General features: G+C 47.9%; 1 protein-coding gene across 4 annotated transcripts in view; it reads right to left on the bottom strand.

Moving 5' to 3' along the window:
* Positions 1-14,437, bottom strand: part of PTPRN2 (protein tyrosine phosphatase receptor type N2) — an 809,200-nt gene that overhangs the window by 725,972 nt on the left and 68,791 nt on the right. For 3 of the 4 annotated variants that reach the window (XM_035723337.1, XM_027574319.2, XM_035723336.1), the window contains exon 2: positions 1,910-1,960. In XM_035723337.1, coding sequence (XP_035579230.1) covers positions 1,910-1,960 — 51 coding nt within the window. Of the gene's footprint in view, positions 1-1,909; positions 1,961-14,437 lie in introns of those variants that run through there. The other variant, XM_035723338.1, reaches the window with a different exon arrangement.

Here is a 14,437-nt window from a genome sequence, read left to right on the forward strand (position 1 = left end):
CCGTGGCCTGCCCTCTGCATCCCCATGAAGCTGCTGGGCCACACCTCCCTGCCCCACCATCTGGTAGGCTGAATGATGTGGTGGCAAACCACAGATCCAGGCTGCACATCTTCCTTGGCACTCCCTGTCTGCTATTCATAGCACACAATTTTGTGAGACTGGATGACGCCCGCTTGGCTGTTTCCTAGACCTTAACTGTATAGAAAAAATATCAAATATTGTCTGTCTCCAGAAATCAAAGCCTGCGTATTTATATTTACATTTAAATTACTTTATTTTTCTAAAGAACTCAAAGCTATTCTCTTGTGTATGTTACTGTGATTCCACGCCAAGGAGGCGAGCTGAGGCTAGGGAAGAAAAACCTCCAGAAGGGTAAGACTTCTAGGCCTGGTTTTTGTCAAGAACAAAGGAGAGGGAACAGAACTATAGTTTTTATTGTGCCGGTGCCATTTACGTCTCCAATTTAATTAAACACACACACATCTGTTTCCTTTATAATCAAACTTCACTGAGGGCAGGTGGCATATTTTTAAAAATAAGATTATTTTTTAAAAGTTGCCTCCAAATAAAAGCTGCACAAGGTACAATCACAAGCAGCCTGGGAGGCGAGGCCCAGGGAGAGGCCTGACGGTGTGGAAGAGTCAGACGCGCCCAGGTTGGCCGGGACCAGCGGCTACAAACTCCACATCCGGCCATCATGGAGGTTCTAACACACTCTCCCTCCAGCCTAGGTCTCCATCATCACAAGCTGCACAGAATTCTTCCCCCAAACCCCTCCACAGCCAAAAAAAAAAAAAAAAAAAAAAAAAGACAACCCACAAAGCAGAACTATCCAGAGCTATAGCGATTTGTCCCCAGGGCACATGAGCTACCGGGACACAAGCATGATTGTTCCCAGCCCCGAAATCGTCCGGTACACAGGCTGTTATCTCCATAGGACGCACAGCACCTGGGTTTTGACTTTCAGACTCTCCAGTGGTGTCCCATGTCGGCCCAGCAAGGACCAGCTGAGCTCACACGCAGTCAGGCCGAAGGCGCCTTTCATTCGTGCAGAGGGTCCAAGTCCTCTGTGAATCAGGCTCCACCTAGACACCCCTGTTGGCACAGAGAGCTGGGGGAGTGAGAGATGCCTGTGCCAACTTCACCCCAAACACACTGCACAAACTACCTGGAGAGAAAGGCAGGTCTCTGCCCTTCACGCTGGTCTTCCCAGAGCTACCGGGGCCTCCTGCAGACCCAGTGTGGCTTCAGGAGAAGCTGCCCTGGGCGAACCCCCTGTGCGGGCATTGAACCCTAACTCCGCCCTTAGCATTTGAAGGCCACTACCAAGGGGCACACTGCCCCAGACCTGCAGCCATCACACAGGACACAAGTCTTTGCTGAGAGGCAGCCCTTGTGAGCAAGGCAGATGTGCCTGTCTCTCCTTGACCCGGCTACCAGAGGACTCCCATTCCCTGGGAGCTTAGAGCCCTCTCTGAAAACGCAGAACACCAAACGTTTTTTTCTCTGCCTAACCAGAGAAGAAACAGGCGGTCTAAAGGATGAATGGCTTCCTGCTGAAGGAGCAAAACTGAGCTGAGGGATGCGGCGGGTCCAGCCGGAGTCAGGGCACCGATTTCACCGCCTACTGTTCTAAAGCTGCTGGTGAGTCGCTGTCAGTCCTGGGGTACAGACCCAGATGTAGACACACAGACGTGCATATCGACAACGTGTTCCACTTGAGTTAAGGCTCCGTCACGTTTTTACTAACGCTTAGAGACGTTTCAGCTCCACAGCTCTCCTCAGGGGCACTGAAGAAAATGAACCTCACCCAGAACGTTGGCTCCACGTGGTGAGCCCGCCGGTGGCTGGCAGGGTCGAGGCACACCCAGACCCACAGCCGCATGTCAGCTGGGACCCGCACACTTACCGTTTACGCAGGTCTCAGATGGTCTGCAGAGGCCGTCCTCAAACAGACAGCCTGGGGAGGAAGCACAAGAGAGAAAGGGGTCAGTGCAGCCGTCCAGGGCCGTTACATCTGCCGACTCCTGAGTGTCCAAGAAACAAAGCAGACCCACACAGGCTCTTTGGGTTTGGCTTTTCTGAGATGATGCTGAATTTGGAAGCCTGGCTTGAGTCATTGAGAGGGAGTAAGTGTACGTGGACCGGCGTCTCCATCGGGAGGACACTCGCACACGTGCTGTCCCTTCCGGCAACAGGGAGGGGTGGTCTGCCCAAGGGCACCTTCCAGAGCCGCAGAGGGAGGTGGGGGTGGCCATCCACGTAGACATCTCCTGAGCCCCACAGGGCTCTGTCAGCATCATCACTAAAATAGGACCTCCGGGTCCTTCTGTCACACACTGTGCCCAATACCCACTGCGTGAGGCCCAAAGTGGACAGACGGCCCGCATGTGCTGCCAGGACCACAGAAAGAAGGTGGAGGGAAGCAGACTCCCGTCCTCCATAAGGAGAGACAGACAAGAATGTGAAGTGAGTGCGACCCCAAATGCAGTTACCCTCCACAGAGGGGTAGTGGCAGGTCAGAGAAGGTAGACATTCTGCCCTGTGTTCAAGTGCATCAAGAAAGGACATGGAAAGAAACACCCACCTTCCAGAGGGTGAGCCAGTCAGGTGAACATATGAACAAGGGAGGGTTAGATCAAGACCCCAATGAGACCCTCCCCAGGCCCCTGATGCTATACTCCCACCCACCCCAGGGGAAGGCCACCAGCCTACAAAAGCCTGACATATTCTGAACACATCAGGCCTTCTACCAACACTGAGCGCATATTCCTGACAAAGCACGATACCTATATTCCTGTTTTTCCAACTGACAAACTCCTATTTATCCACTAAGACCCAGCTCAGAAGTTGCGATGGAATCTCCTGACTAGACTGGCAGATTAGTATTGTTAGGTGCCCACCGTAGGTTGTGATTGTCAACCTAGAGGCACATCTCCCTCTCCTGAATAGGAGAGTCCCAAGATTAGAAACCACATAAATTTACCTTTTTGTCCTTTGCCATTTCCTCTATGTGTACCCTGTATCTGGCAGATGCTCCAGGGCAGCAAGATGCATGCGAGAGAATCGCAGGTTAGGAGGAGGTTACTCATTATGAAGGAATCCACCCCCGGGGTCAGTGTAAAGCCCTGATTATTAATTTGCTCACTAGGGAATTGTTCTAAAATCCCTAGAGTTGGAAGCATTCTCTGAAACAAATATGGGTTGAGGAAGGCACAGAAACAGGACCTGCAGAGGCTACAAAAGCAAATGTTGTTGCAGAACCAGAGGAGTCGAGTCAGGAGACAGCATTACCATGAATTCATGAGGATAAGTAGTCTCACTTTGCCCTTACAACAATTTTAAGAGCAAGATATTACAGTCCCCACCCCACCCAGGAGAAGCCCTAAAGACAGGCGGAGGGCACAAACCCAGGGAGATGCTCCCTGGCTGGCCACCCCAGGCCTCAACTCAAAGCAAAGGGTCTGCTTTCCTGAAACAACATCTCACGACAAATACCATTTCGTGTCTTAGTCTGGTAGGAACACACATCTTCACTACTCTCTCCATCCATGAACTGACCCAAGCACCCCATTTGCTGCTGTGTCCCTGTTCCCCGTGCCACACAGCTCTGCTCCCAGGGCCACTCACTCACACCTCCTTCTCTCTCAGCACCTGAGCCAGGCCCTGTGAGGTGGAAAAGGTACAACGGCCTGGAAGGAGAACTGCCAAAAACCATCCAAGAGACAGCCTGCCACCACGGAGAGTTAGCAAGACCTGCATCCAGTCTGGTTCCCCCAGAAGCAGTGACCGTGACAAAGGCAATGGGCTCGTCCAGTCTCAGTATCATGAGCAACCAGGGCCAGGCCGGCTGACCTTTACGGCCCCACTCCAGTCCGGGAGACTGTCACCGTGGAAGACCGGATGCAAACCACCAAGGGCCTCTCGAGGAGCCCAAGCGGTCTGGCCACCCCTCCCACCGGCCCAGATGCTCAGAGGGCCACATTCGCCCTTCTCCATGGCCAGGATTATGCCAGTGCATTTCCAGTGCCCACAGAAGACCCCAGAGGAAGGCTGGACGCAGGGACAAGGGCAGCCCCACACTTAAGCCCAAGACTCACTCACATTAACAGTCTTGCGTTTATCACCTGGAAATGACAGGCTCTGCGAGGAAAGGGAGCAGGAAGCAGCCTTTACTCACTTCCCGTGCTGCTCTGACACAGCTGACAGACTCGACTGGAACGAGACATGCATCGAAATTAACTCTTGAATCCAGACTCTGGAACAACAACCTGCTGTCTCAAGGGGACATTGCAGGGAACTGGTAAAAACCGCATCCCAGAGACTTCCACCAGTGGTATTTCAAGTTGTTTCTCAGCAGAACTGCACGTGTTATGCATACTTCACCCAGCCATGCACTACGCTAATTTGACTGCTAATTTATTTGTGTTGTTATTTGCTCTAAAATTAAGAAAGGCCATATTTCATTTTAAGTATCAATCACCTACTAATACTAATTATGACCATAAATCATAGAAAGAAAAAGACATCTGGGTGAGACACTTGGCTCCGCCCTGGGCTCTCCATCAGACACACTTCCTTCTCCAACGGCACCCACCTCCCTCCCTCCCCTGGCAGGCTAGGCGCAGCTCCAGAGTCGATTTGTTCACACTGCAATCTCACGGTCAAGCTCATGAAGGGTCTCAAGACCAGATGCCACTCCAAAGCTGGGCAATTACATCCATGAAGCAAGCCCATGAAGCAGTCCATCTCGGTGCCTAGTGCTTAAAACTGGAATTCCTCAATTTTGATGGTGTTATCCACCCTTTTCATGAAAACAAAGGCAACATTTCCAAAATGCTCACACCGCTCCCCTGGCTGACCACCCAGAGTACGGCTGTGAAGCGGGGGCACCCCTTACTCATCATATCCATAGATTTCCCGCCAGCTTCAGAACACACATGCACACTGACCGATACACGCAGCCGCAGACACACTACACACAGTCACACTCACAAACACACACATGCTACACTCACGGATACACGTACCAAACCTTTCTAGTTCTAATTCTGCTCCCCTTTTATTTTCTCAGAATACCGAGCAAGATCGTGTCACCACATCGATGCCTCTTTTTCTTTTCCTATTCAAACAGAAAAAGGACCCAGCAACCCTGCAAGGAGCCAGGCCAGCTCTGCCTCCCATCATTCCTGAGACGCTTAGAAGGGGTTTTGTGTTTTGTGGTGGAAACAGTGAGCAGGATCCCCACCCTCTGGCTGACTGGGACCTGCCCACCCACAGCTGCACGGACCCCACTCCAGCCCTTTTCCGTTCCCAGGGTGTCCCCTCCAGGCGGTGACACTGCCCAGAGGGGAGAGTGGCCTGAAAATCAAGGGCCCCATCGCCAACGTCCCACCCACCCACAGGCGAGCTAATTACCCTCCAGGGTCTGCTCTTTTCCTGGCTGCCTCCCACTTGCAGGTGTTCGCAGAAGCACTGAGATGGATGCCAATGCACACAAGCAAAATAGAGAGGTTTTGTGACTGAATAATGTAAGAAAAAGATGAAAGTAAAATGAGTTCTCTCACCAATAATAAAACAGTTTCTCTCTCAGACAGACCACACGAACAGGAGCAGTGACTCTATCTTCTACAAAGCCTCTGGAAGACTCTTAGAACCCAAGGATTCTCAGGAAATTTTCTTAAAATTGAGAGCCGATATTGCTACTAAGCCAAAAATGGTTTAGTATTGTAGCCAAATAAAATCCAACTGGTATGTGGACTCTACCCAAATGCATGTTAATAACAAGTAGGTTATCTTTTCCCAAAGGCAATTTTTCACAAGTAACAAAGTCCTCTCATACACGGACTCTCTTACTTGATCATTCCCCTCTTCTCACTGAGCACTCCCAAAAGTAAACAACACTTTGACTAATCTAATGACTTTCCCCAGTTGCCTACAGCAATGCCTAGTCCCATTTCGCAGAAAAAGAAACCTGGACTCAAGAAGGTTAATAATATGCCCGTAGCTTGACTCAAAGCTGGTCTGTCTCTGCCCCAACACCTGCTTTCTCCACTATTCCAAGCTGCTCCAGGTAAGAAGAGTGGGTGCGTGTCCACCCAAGAGTTCACCTGGGTAGACAGAGGCAGGTGACACCACTAGGACTTTACTTGATGGGGCTCTATGTCCAGATGCTCAACCTGCAACTCTCATTCCTTCTACCTACCTCCACCTGCCACTCTTGCTCTTCTGTGGGCCTGGAGCAGATCTGAGGAAAGGAAAAGGCAAGTCTGTGCCATTATCTGGCGAGGGATTGCACATGCACGCACCCTTGGAGGGAAGGAGAACCCCTGCGCCCGCACACTGCTTCTCCTTTTTATTTTTCCCTTGACAGATTTATTTATTTATTTTAGAGGGGCGGGGGTGGAAGGACAGTGGGAAAAGGGAGAGGAGAGTCCCAAGCAGACTCTGCCCTGAGCGCGAGCCCAGAGCCCAACACGGGGCTCAATCTCACGACCCTGAGAGCATTACCTGAGCTGAAAACAAGAGTCGGATGCTTAACACCCGGGTGGCATCCCCACATTACTACTCCTTTTACCACACAGCTCCCACTAAGTGAGTACCACTGGGCTCTTGCCCGCCGTGGCTCTGTTCTTGGCCTCCACGCCCTGCCTCTGCTCCCAGGAGCCCTGCGAGCAGCTCCCACCCCAGCAGGAAGAGATGGGAGGCCCTGCAGAGCAAGTAGCTGGTAACGCCTGGACTCGGGTGGCTTCAGCCATATGCAGACATGAAAGGTATGGGCAAAGCAGGTCTCTTCCAAGGCCCATCCTGCCAACACTTACCAGGAGCACCACCCCAGGTACAGCCAACGTGAGGCATGTCTCAGAGCAGACACTAGAGAAAATAAAACAAACAATGGCAAACAGGCCCAGGAGGGGCAGGGTGTACCCCTTGGCTGCACCTCAGGGGAACCCAGGGTGGCCAGACATCATTGTTTTTGGTGGTTTTTTTATTCTGGTGTTGATTTGCTATGTACTTTGTTCATTCTCCACTAACCCAGACCATTTCTCTTCTCCTGGGAGCGGATTCTCGGCTCTCAGACATCTAAATAGCAACAATCTAAAAGCTTCAAGATGGTGCATGTGTGCAGTGCTTTACATATGAAGGTTCATGCCTGAGCCAGGTTGTGAGTAACTGGAACCGAGCAATGAACAGACCAGACTATTCAGCGTAGCAGGAAAGCCTGCCCAGCTGCAGCACCTACAGGCCACTGGGTGACCCTTCGTGGCAGGTCCTGGAGCTACAGCTCCACCTCACGCCTGGCAGACGCCAGGCCAGCAAGGACAGCTCTTGGCTCACAGTGGTCCCCAGTAATACCTCAGACCTGGGGCTGGGCACAAACACCCTTTGGTCAGCTCCCCTCAACTCCCCCCCCAGGTGAACATTCACAGTTTCTGTTCATCTTCACGTTCCCGTGCCTCCTCTGTCAGGACTTCGCAGCTCCCCCAAGAGCCCCTGGCGCACAGTAGGCACTCAGTAAACTGGGTGATTTAATGTGTGAGGAATCACTTCTCCGCTTGTAGGGATCAGAAGCTGAGCAGGAATTCTCCAAGGCCCCAGCTCCCAAATGTGAGGAGTCCACACCTCAGCAATAACATTCTCTTGGTTCAACTACTCCTTTTACTGGAAAAGTGGCATCAAAACAGTTAACGGCTACAAGATATTTGGTAATCAACGTATCCACCCTCATTGGGTGAGACTCGCCTCCCGTGGGGCAGAACACCCGAGAGTGTGCAGGGAGGCACCACGCCCATCCTGGACCCGGAACCTGGTGGATCTGACCCCCCCGCTAAGCAGCAGGAGGGACCCTCCCATGAGTGGGCAGAGGTCCCGGGGGTGGCAGCTGGGTGCACGTTCTCCGTCCTCCACCACGACCCCCAGGACCTCCAGGTCAGTAGGGCAGTCCCCCCAGATGCCAGAGGAACACATGCTGGGCTCATCTCTGCCAGGGCGGGGCGAGCTCAGGCTCCCGGGAGCCGCAGGTGGAGGCTGACGGCAGCCTCACCCCTGCCCCTGACAGGTGCGGGGGCAAAAGGAAGTTCTAACTAAGGTGTTACAGAGGACTCTAAGACCCGGGTGACGTGAACTGACATCTGACAGCGTGAACCAGTGTCGGCTGGCCCAAGAAAGTTGTCGTGTGGACATGCGGGCCCAGGACCAAGCCGTCACCAGCCGCCTCTAACCAGCCTGTGTTGTCTTTGAAACCCACCCGCCAGGGACGGCACTCACTCACTTATTCACCGAGCAGTTATTCATCGGGGGCCTACTTTGGGGCCAGCAGCAGGTGAAGCACCAGGAGTAAAGTCCGTCCTCAGATTTCCCACCCACACCCCAGTGGGCATAGCAACAACCTGAGTCATGCGAACGCAAAGAAGCAGGTCTCAGGAAATACACTCAGGTCCTCACAGCAGCCTCTGGGAAGGTGTTTGATACTTCAGTACCACCTTTTTGCAAGGAACATACACAGACTTCATAACTCCAAAAATGTAAGGCAGGGGTGCCTGGCTGGCTGACGTGGAGCATACAACTCTTGATCTCATGAGTTCGAGCCCCACATTAGGCATAGGGTTTACTTAACACACACACACACACACACACACACACACACACACACACAGAGCAAAGTTAAATAATATAAGCCTTACTTTCTCTCGGCGCCCAGCTAACTTCCACGAGAAGCCGCATCGGACACCCTAGACACAGTCACCACTGCTCCCAACATGCTTCGGAGCCCACTGCCCACCTCCCCACTGAACCTCACATGCTCTGTTGTTTATGGTTACAGACTTTGTGTCTCTGTCCTGGCTTGTCCAAGCCTTTAGAAAAGAGCAACTGCACCTTGAGCCCCAGGTACTGTGTCTATTACAGCCTTTCAATAATTGATACTGACCAAACAGTGGCAATTCCTTATCAAATCAGTTTCAGTGCCAGAGTTTACCAGAACAGGGATTGTCAGCAAAGCCATTTTATCAGTCTCTCCCTAGTGTAAAACACTAAGGGCTATGAAGACCTGCAGTTCTGGGGAATTACATTAAATTATGTGTGTGTGTGTGTGTGTGTGTGTGTGTGTGTGTGTACACACACACACATATATATTTAGATTTTATTTATTTGACAGAGAGAGCAAGAGAGAGAGCACAAGCAGGGGGAAGGGGAGAGGAAGAAGCAGGCTTCCCGCCAAGCAGGGAGCCCGATGCGGGGCTCGATCCCAGGACCCTGAGATCATGACCTGAGCTGAAGGCAGACATTCAATGACTGAGCCACCCAGGTGCCCCAAATTATATTCTTCTAGGAATTGCATTAGCAAAGAAAAGGAAGGTGTAAGACGTGAATGAAGCGATGTTTTTTTTTTTAAAGTCATCTTCATTTTTCACCTCCATCCAGATTGATGGCCTGGCTCTGCCTCGTGCTGGATGCACAGCCTTGGCAAAGACCCCCTCTGACTCAGTTTTCTCAGCTGTGAATGGGGTGAGCTCCTTGCACTCGGCAGTTTTGAGGATGAAGTGCCCAGCGTGCCTGGCACCCCGTCCTGCTATCACACCGTCCTGCTAGCACATCCAGGAATACACACGACTGGTGTGTATTACTCAGGGCCCTAGGGCTGTGCAGTCAACTGCCCAGGAATAACTGAGAGCTGATCATGCAACAAACACACCTCAATCTGTTCCACTCTATGCACTGCCTGCTCGCTGCACAGCTTCTGGGCAAACCTCTCTCACCTCATTCTGTGTGACAGGGTGGCCACAGGTTCAGTGCCCCTCTACGTCAACGCTTCCTTCCTAGCAGGGGACACAGCTAGAAACCCACACAAACATGGGCAAGCTGGTGAGGTGGACTCTGGATACCATGCCAATCACCAGGTCATGACAGCTGGCCCTCCCCAGCCCACCTCCCCACATCTTTGCTTGGTTGGCTCTGTCTCTGAAGATGGTATTTGCATTCAGCAGGGGCTGAAAAGGCCATGGTTTGCCACACATCTCCTTTTGTCTCTGTGAACAAGGTTCTTGTTTGAGGCAGGGGCCACTATCCTGAGGCAGTTCCCGTTGGTGCCCCCATCCACAAATTCAGCTTCTACACAGAGAACTCCACACCTACTCTGGAAAAGGGCCCACTAGCTGGGACCTGCCAACCATCAAGTTCTGTTAACATTTTTCTAAAATAAAGAAAAACTAAATTCTTATCTTGAGTAATTCCCTTGAGTTCAAGTTCCTAATTGCATATATTTATTTAAGAATAGGGGCGCCTGGGTGGCTCAGTGGGTTAAGTGTCTGCCTTTGGCTCAGGTCATGATCCCCGAGTCCCAGGGTCCCCGAGATCAAGCCCCACTGAACGGGGAGTCTGCTTCTCCCTCTGACTGTGCCCCCTCTCATTCTCTTTCTCTCACTCTCCCTCAAATAAATAAATAAAATCTTTTTTAAAAAAAAACTATTCCAAATTCAGGATATCTACCAGAATTTTGTGTTTTATTTTTAAGGTGCAGGAGCTAATTGTTGGGAAATGTGTTGTCAACACTATACATTCCTGCTTTATTACTTTATGTTTACTACTTGTCATACTTTATAAATACAACCATTATGAATATGCTGATGGATCTCAACTAGATGTATTCTGAGTGCCATTTTGATTGGCTCTTTCATTTTTGCTTCAATTTCCTGAAATGGAATAATATCTTCCAAAGAAGGATATTATCTGAATTGTTCTTTGGGATTAAGAAAGCATTTCTAAGCTTGTTTCCATAGATACAAAGCTAAAGGAAAGCTTTGGGAAAATATCTAAAGAGGAGCCTCCAATGTCAAATACCAAGAGTGCAAATAACCACTTTGTCAGGAGACAGACACAGGGAAGCCGACTCAGAGAACCCCACGGTGCCAGGCACGAGCACGCCCCAGACAGAGCAGTGCTGAAGGCCAGAATAAGGTGAACTACATGAAAAGTAGGATCGCTGAGAGGTGGCACACATGGGTGACACAGCCAAACCTCCCATAATGTGTGAGATGCATGCATGGCTTAAAGGGAACCAAGACTGTCAGCAGTGCTGGGCTGACTTACCTGGTTTCTCAGCCATTCTTGATGCACGGGCCACTATGATACTCATATAATCTCAGGACCCTCCTTGGGAGATTTATGTCATCTTGTCATCATCACATGATAGAACATGGTATTTATCATATTTCAGGGTGTACATAAGTGGGGGTCCTGACAAAAAACCTGGATCAGCATATTATTAATGATTGTATTATAAAGTAACTATAACTAACGCTTTACAATTTATTTTTTGGCACCCAAATTCTTTCTCATCCCAAATGACAAGTGGCATATCTTATTCAAGTTACTTCAAATTAATTATGTAAGAAAAATCATATGTTGGGGCACCTGGGTGGCTCAGTCGGTTGAGCATCCGACTCTTGGTTTCAGCTCCAGGTCATGACCTCAGGGTCATGGGATCAAGCCCTGAGTCGGGCTCCATGCTCAGTGGGGGGTCTGCTGGAAATTCTCTCTCTCTCCCTTTCCCTCTGCCCCTCCCCACCCTCACATGGGCACATGAGCGCTCTCTCTCTAAAAATAAATAAATCTTTTAAAACAAAATCATGTATCAACTAATTTTTGCATACATATTGGGTTCAATTTTTTTATTTAAATTAAATTAGCCAACATACATCATTAGTTTCAGATGTAGAGTTCAGTTATTCATCAGTTGCATGGAACACTCAGTGCTCATCACATCACATATTTGATTCAATTTTAAGACTAGATATGTTCAAATGTACGTTGTAATTTAATCAGGATTAAAAAGCAAAACCTGTTCCTATGATCTGACGTTAGGAATTCTTACACTGTGAGCGCCAAAGGCTTACTTTGACAATTTTCTGGGTTTGTTTATAAATGAGATAAAGAATGTTTCTGTCACCGTTGATGAGCACTTGTCCACAAATAACACAATGCAGTGTCCCCTTGCTTCCCAAGAATGAAAACCGAAATACATCTCCCTTTTAACACTGATCTGAAATACCAGGGACAACTGGGTGTATCGCATAAGAATTTTTTTATCTTTTTAAATTTTAATTCCAGCATAGTTAACATGCAGTGTTGTAGTAGTTTCAGGTAGACAATATACTGATTCAACAATTCTATACCTCACTCAGTGCTCATCACGGTAAATGTACTCTCCACAACCCCAACCTAGTTCACCCACCCCCCTCTCATCATCAGTTTGGGCTCTACAGTTAAGAGTCCGGGGGGTTTTGTCTGTTTTTTCCTTTGTTTTGTTTCTTAAATTCCACATGAGTGAAATCCTAAGTGTTTGTCTTTACTCTGACTGACTTATTTCACTTAGAACAATACTCTCTCACTCCATCCATGTTGTTGCAAATGGCAAGATCTCATTCTTTTTTATGAGTAATATTCCATTATATATATATGTATATGTACATATATATACACACACATTCCATTATATATACATACCTATGTATATATGTATATTCCACTATATGTATTCCATTACATATATAGATGCATGTGTTTGTGTGTGTCCATTACACACACACACACACACACACACACACACACACACACACACACCACTTCTTTATCCATTCATCTATGGATGGACGCTTGGGTTACTTCCATAATTTCACCATCGTAAATAGTGCTACAACAAACACAGGGGTGCATGTATCCCTTCGAATTAGTGTTCTCTATGTTTTGGATAAATACCCAGTAGCGTGATTACTGGATCATAGAGTAGCTCTGTTTTTAACTTTGTGAAGACCCTCCACACTGTTTTCCGCGGCGGCTGCTCCAGTTTGCATTCCTGCCAACAGTGCGTGAGGGATCCTTCTTCATCACACCCTCCCCAACACCTGTTGTTTCTTGGGGTTTTGATTTTAGCCATTCTGACAGGTGTGAGGTGATCTCTCATTGTGGTTTTCATTTGCATTTCCTTGATTGTGAATGACATTGAGCATCTTTTCACATGTCTGTCCACCATCTGGATGTCCTCTTTGGAGAAATGTCTGTTCATGTCTTCTGCCCATTTTTAATTGAATTATTTGGAGGGGGTTGATGTTGAGTTGTATAAATTCTTTTATATATTTTTGGATACTAGCCCTTTATCAGATATGTCATTTGCAAATATCTTCTCCCATTCAATATGTTGCCTTTTAGTTTTGTTGAATGTTTCCTTCGCTGTGCAGAAGCTTTTTATTTTGCTGTAGTAACAGTAGTTTATTTTTGCTTTTGTTTCCCTTGCCTCAGGAGACATATCTAGAAAAATGTTGCTATAGCCATTGTCAGAGAAATTATTGCCTGTGCTCTCTTCTAGGATTTTTATGGTTTCAGGCCTCACATTTAGGTCCTTAACCCATTTTGAGTTTATTTTCATGTGTGGTGTAAGAAAGTGGTTTAGTTTCACTCTTTGCATCTAGCTGTCCTGTTTTCCCAATACCATTTGTTGAAGAGACTTTTTTCTATTGTATATTCTTTCCTCCTTTGTCAAAGATTAATTGACCATGTAATTGTGGGTTTATTTCTGGGTTTTCTATTTTGTTCCATTGATATATGTGTCTATTTTTGTGCCAGTACCATACTGTTTTGATCACTACAGCTTTGTGGTATATCTTGAAATCTGGGATTGTGATACCTCCAATTTTGTTCTTCTTTTTTTTCCTTAAAGATTTATTTATTTGAGAGAGAGAGAGAGAAGCAGACTCCCCCACTGAGTGAAGAGCCCAACATGGAGTTTGATCTCATGACCCCAAGATCATGACCTGACCCAAAATCAAGAGTCGGGCGCTCAACCAACTGAACCAGTCAGGCGCCCCTCTCTTCTTTTTAAAGATTGCTTTGGCTACTCACGGTCTTTTGTGGTTCCATACAAATTTTAAGATTATTTGTTCTAGTTCTGAGAAAAATTGATGTTGGTATTTTGATAGGGATTGCCTTAAATCTATACATTGCTTAGGGTAGTATAGACATTTTAACAATATTTGTTCTTCCAATCCATGAGCATGGAATATCTTTCCATGTTTGTGTCACCTTCAATTTCTTTCATCAGTGTTTTATAGTTTTCAGAGTACAGGTCTTTTACCTCCTTGTTTAAGTTTATTCCTGGGTATTTTGTTATTTTTTGGTGCAACTGTAAATGGAACTGTTAATTTCTCTTTCTGCTGTTTTATTATTAGTGTATAGAAATGCAACCAATTTCTGTATATTGATTTTGTTTCCTGAAGCCTTACTGAATTCATTTATGAGTTCTAGTGGTTTTTCAGTAGAATCTTTGGTTTTCTATATATAGAATCACATCATCTGCAAATTGTGAAAGTTTTACTCCTTCCTTACCAATATGGATGCCTTTTGTTTCTTTGTGTTGTCTGACTGCTGTGGCCAGGACTTCCAG

Source organism: Zalophus californianus, chromosome 12 (genome assembly GCF_009762305.2).
Source record: "Zalophus californianus isolate mZalCal1 chromosome 12, mZalCal1.pri.v2, whole genome shotgun sequence".
NCBI classification, from domain to species: domain Eukaryota; kingdom Metazoa; phylum Chordata; class Mammalia; order Carnivora; family Otariidae; genus Zalophus; species Zalophus californianus.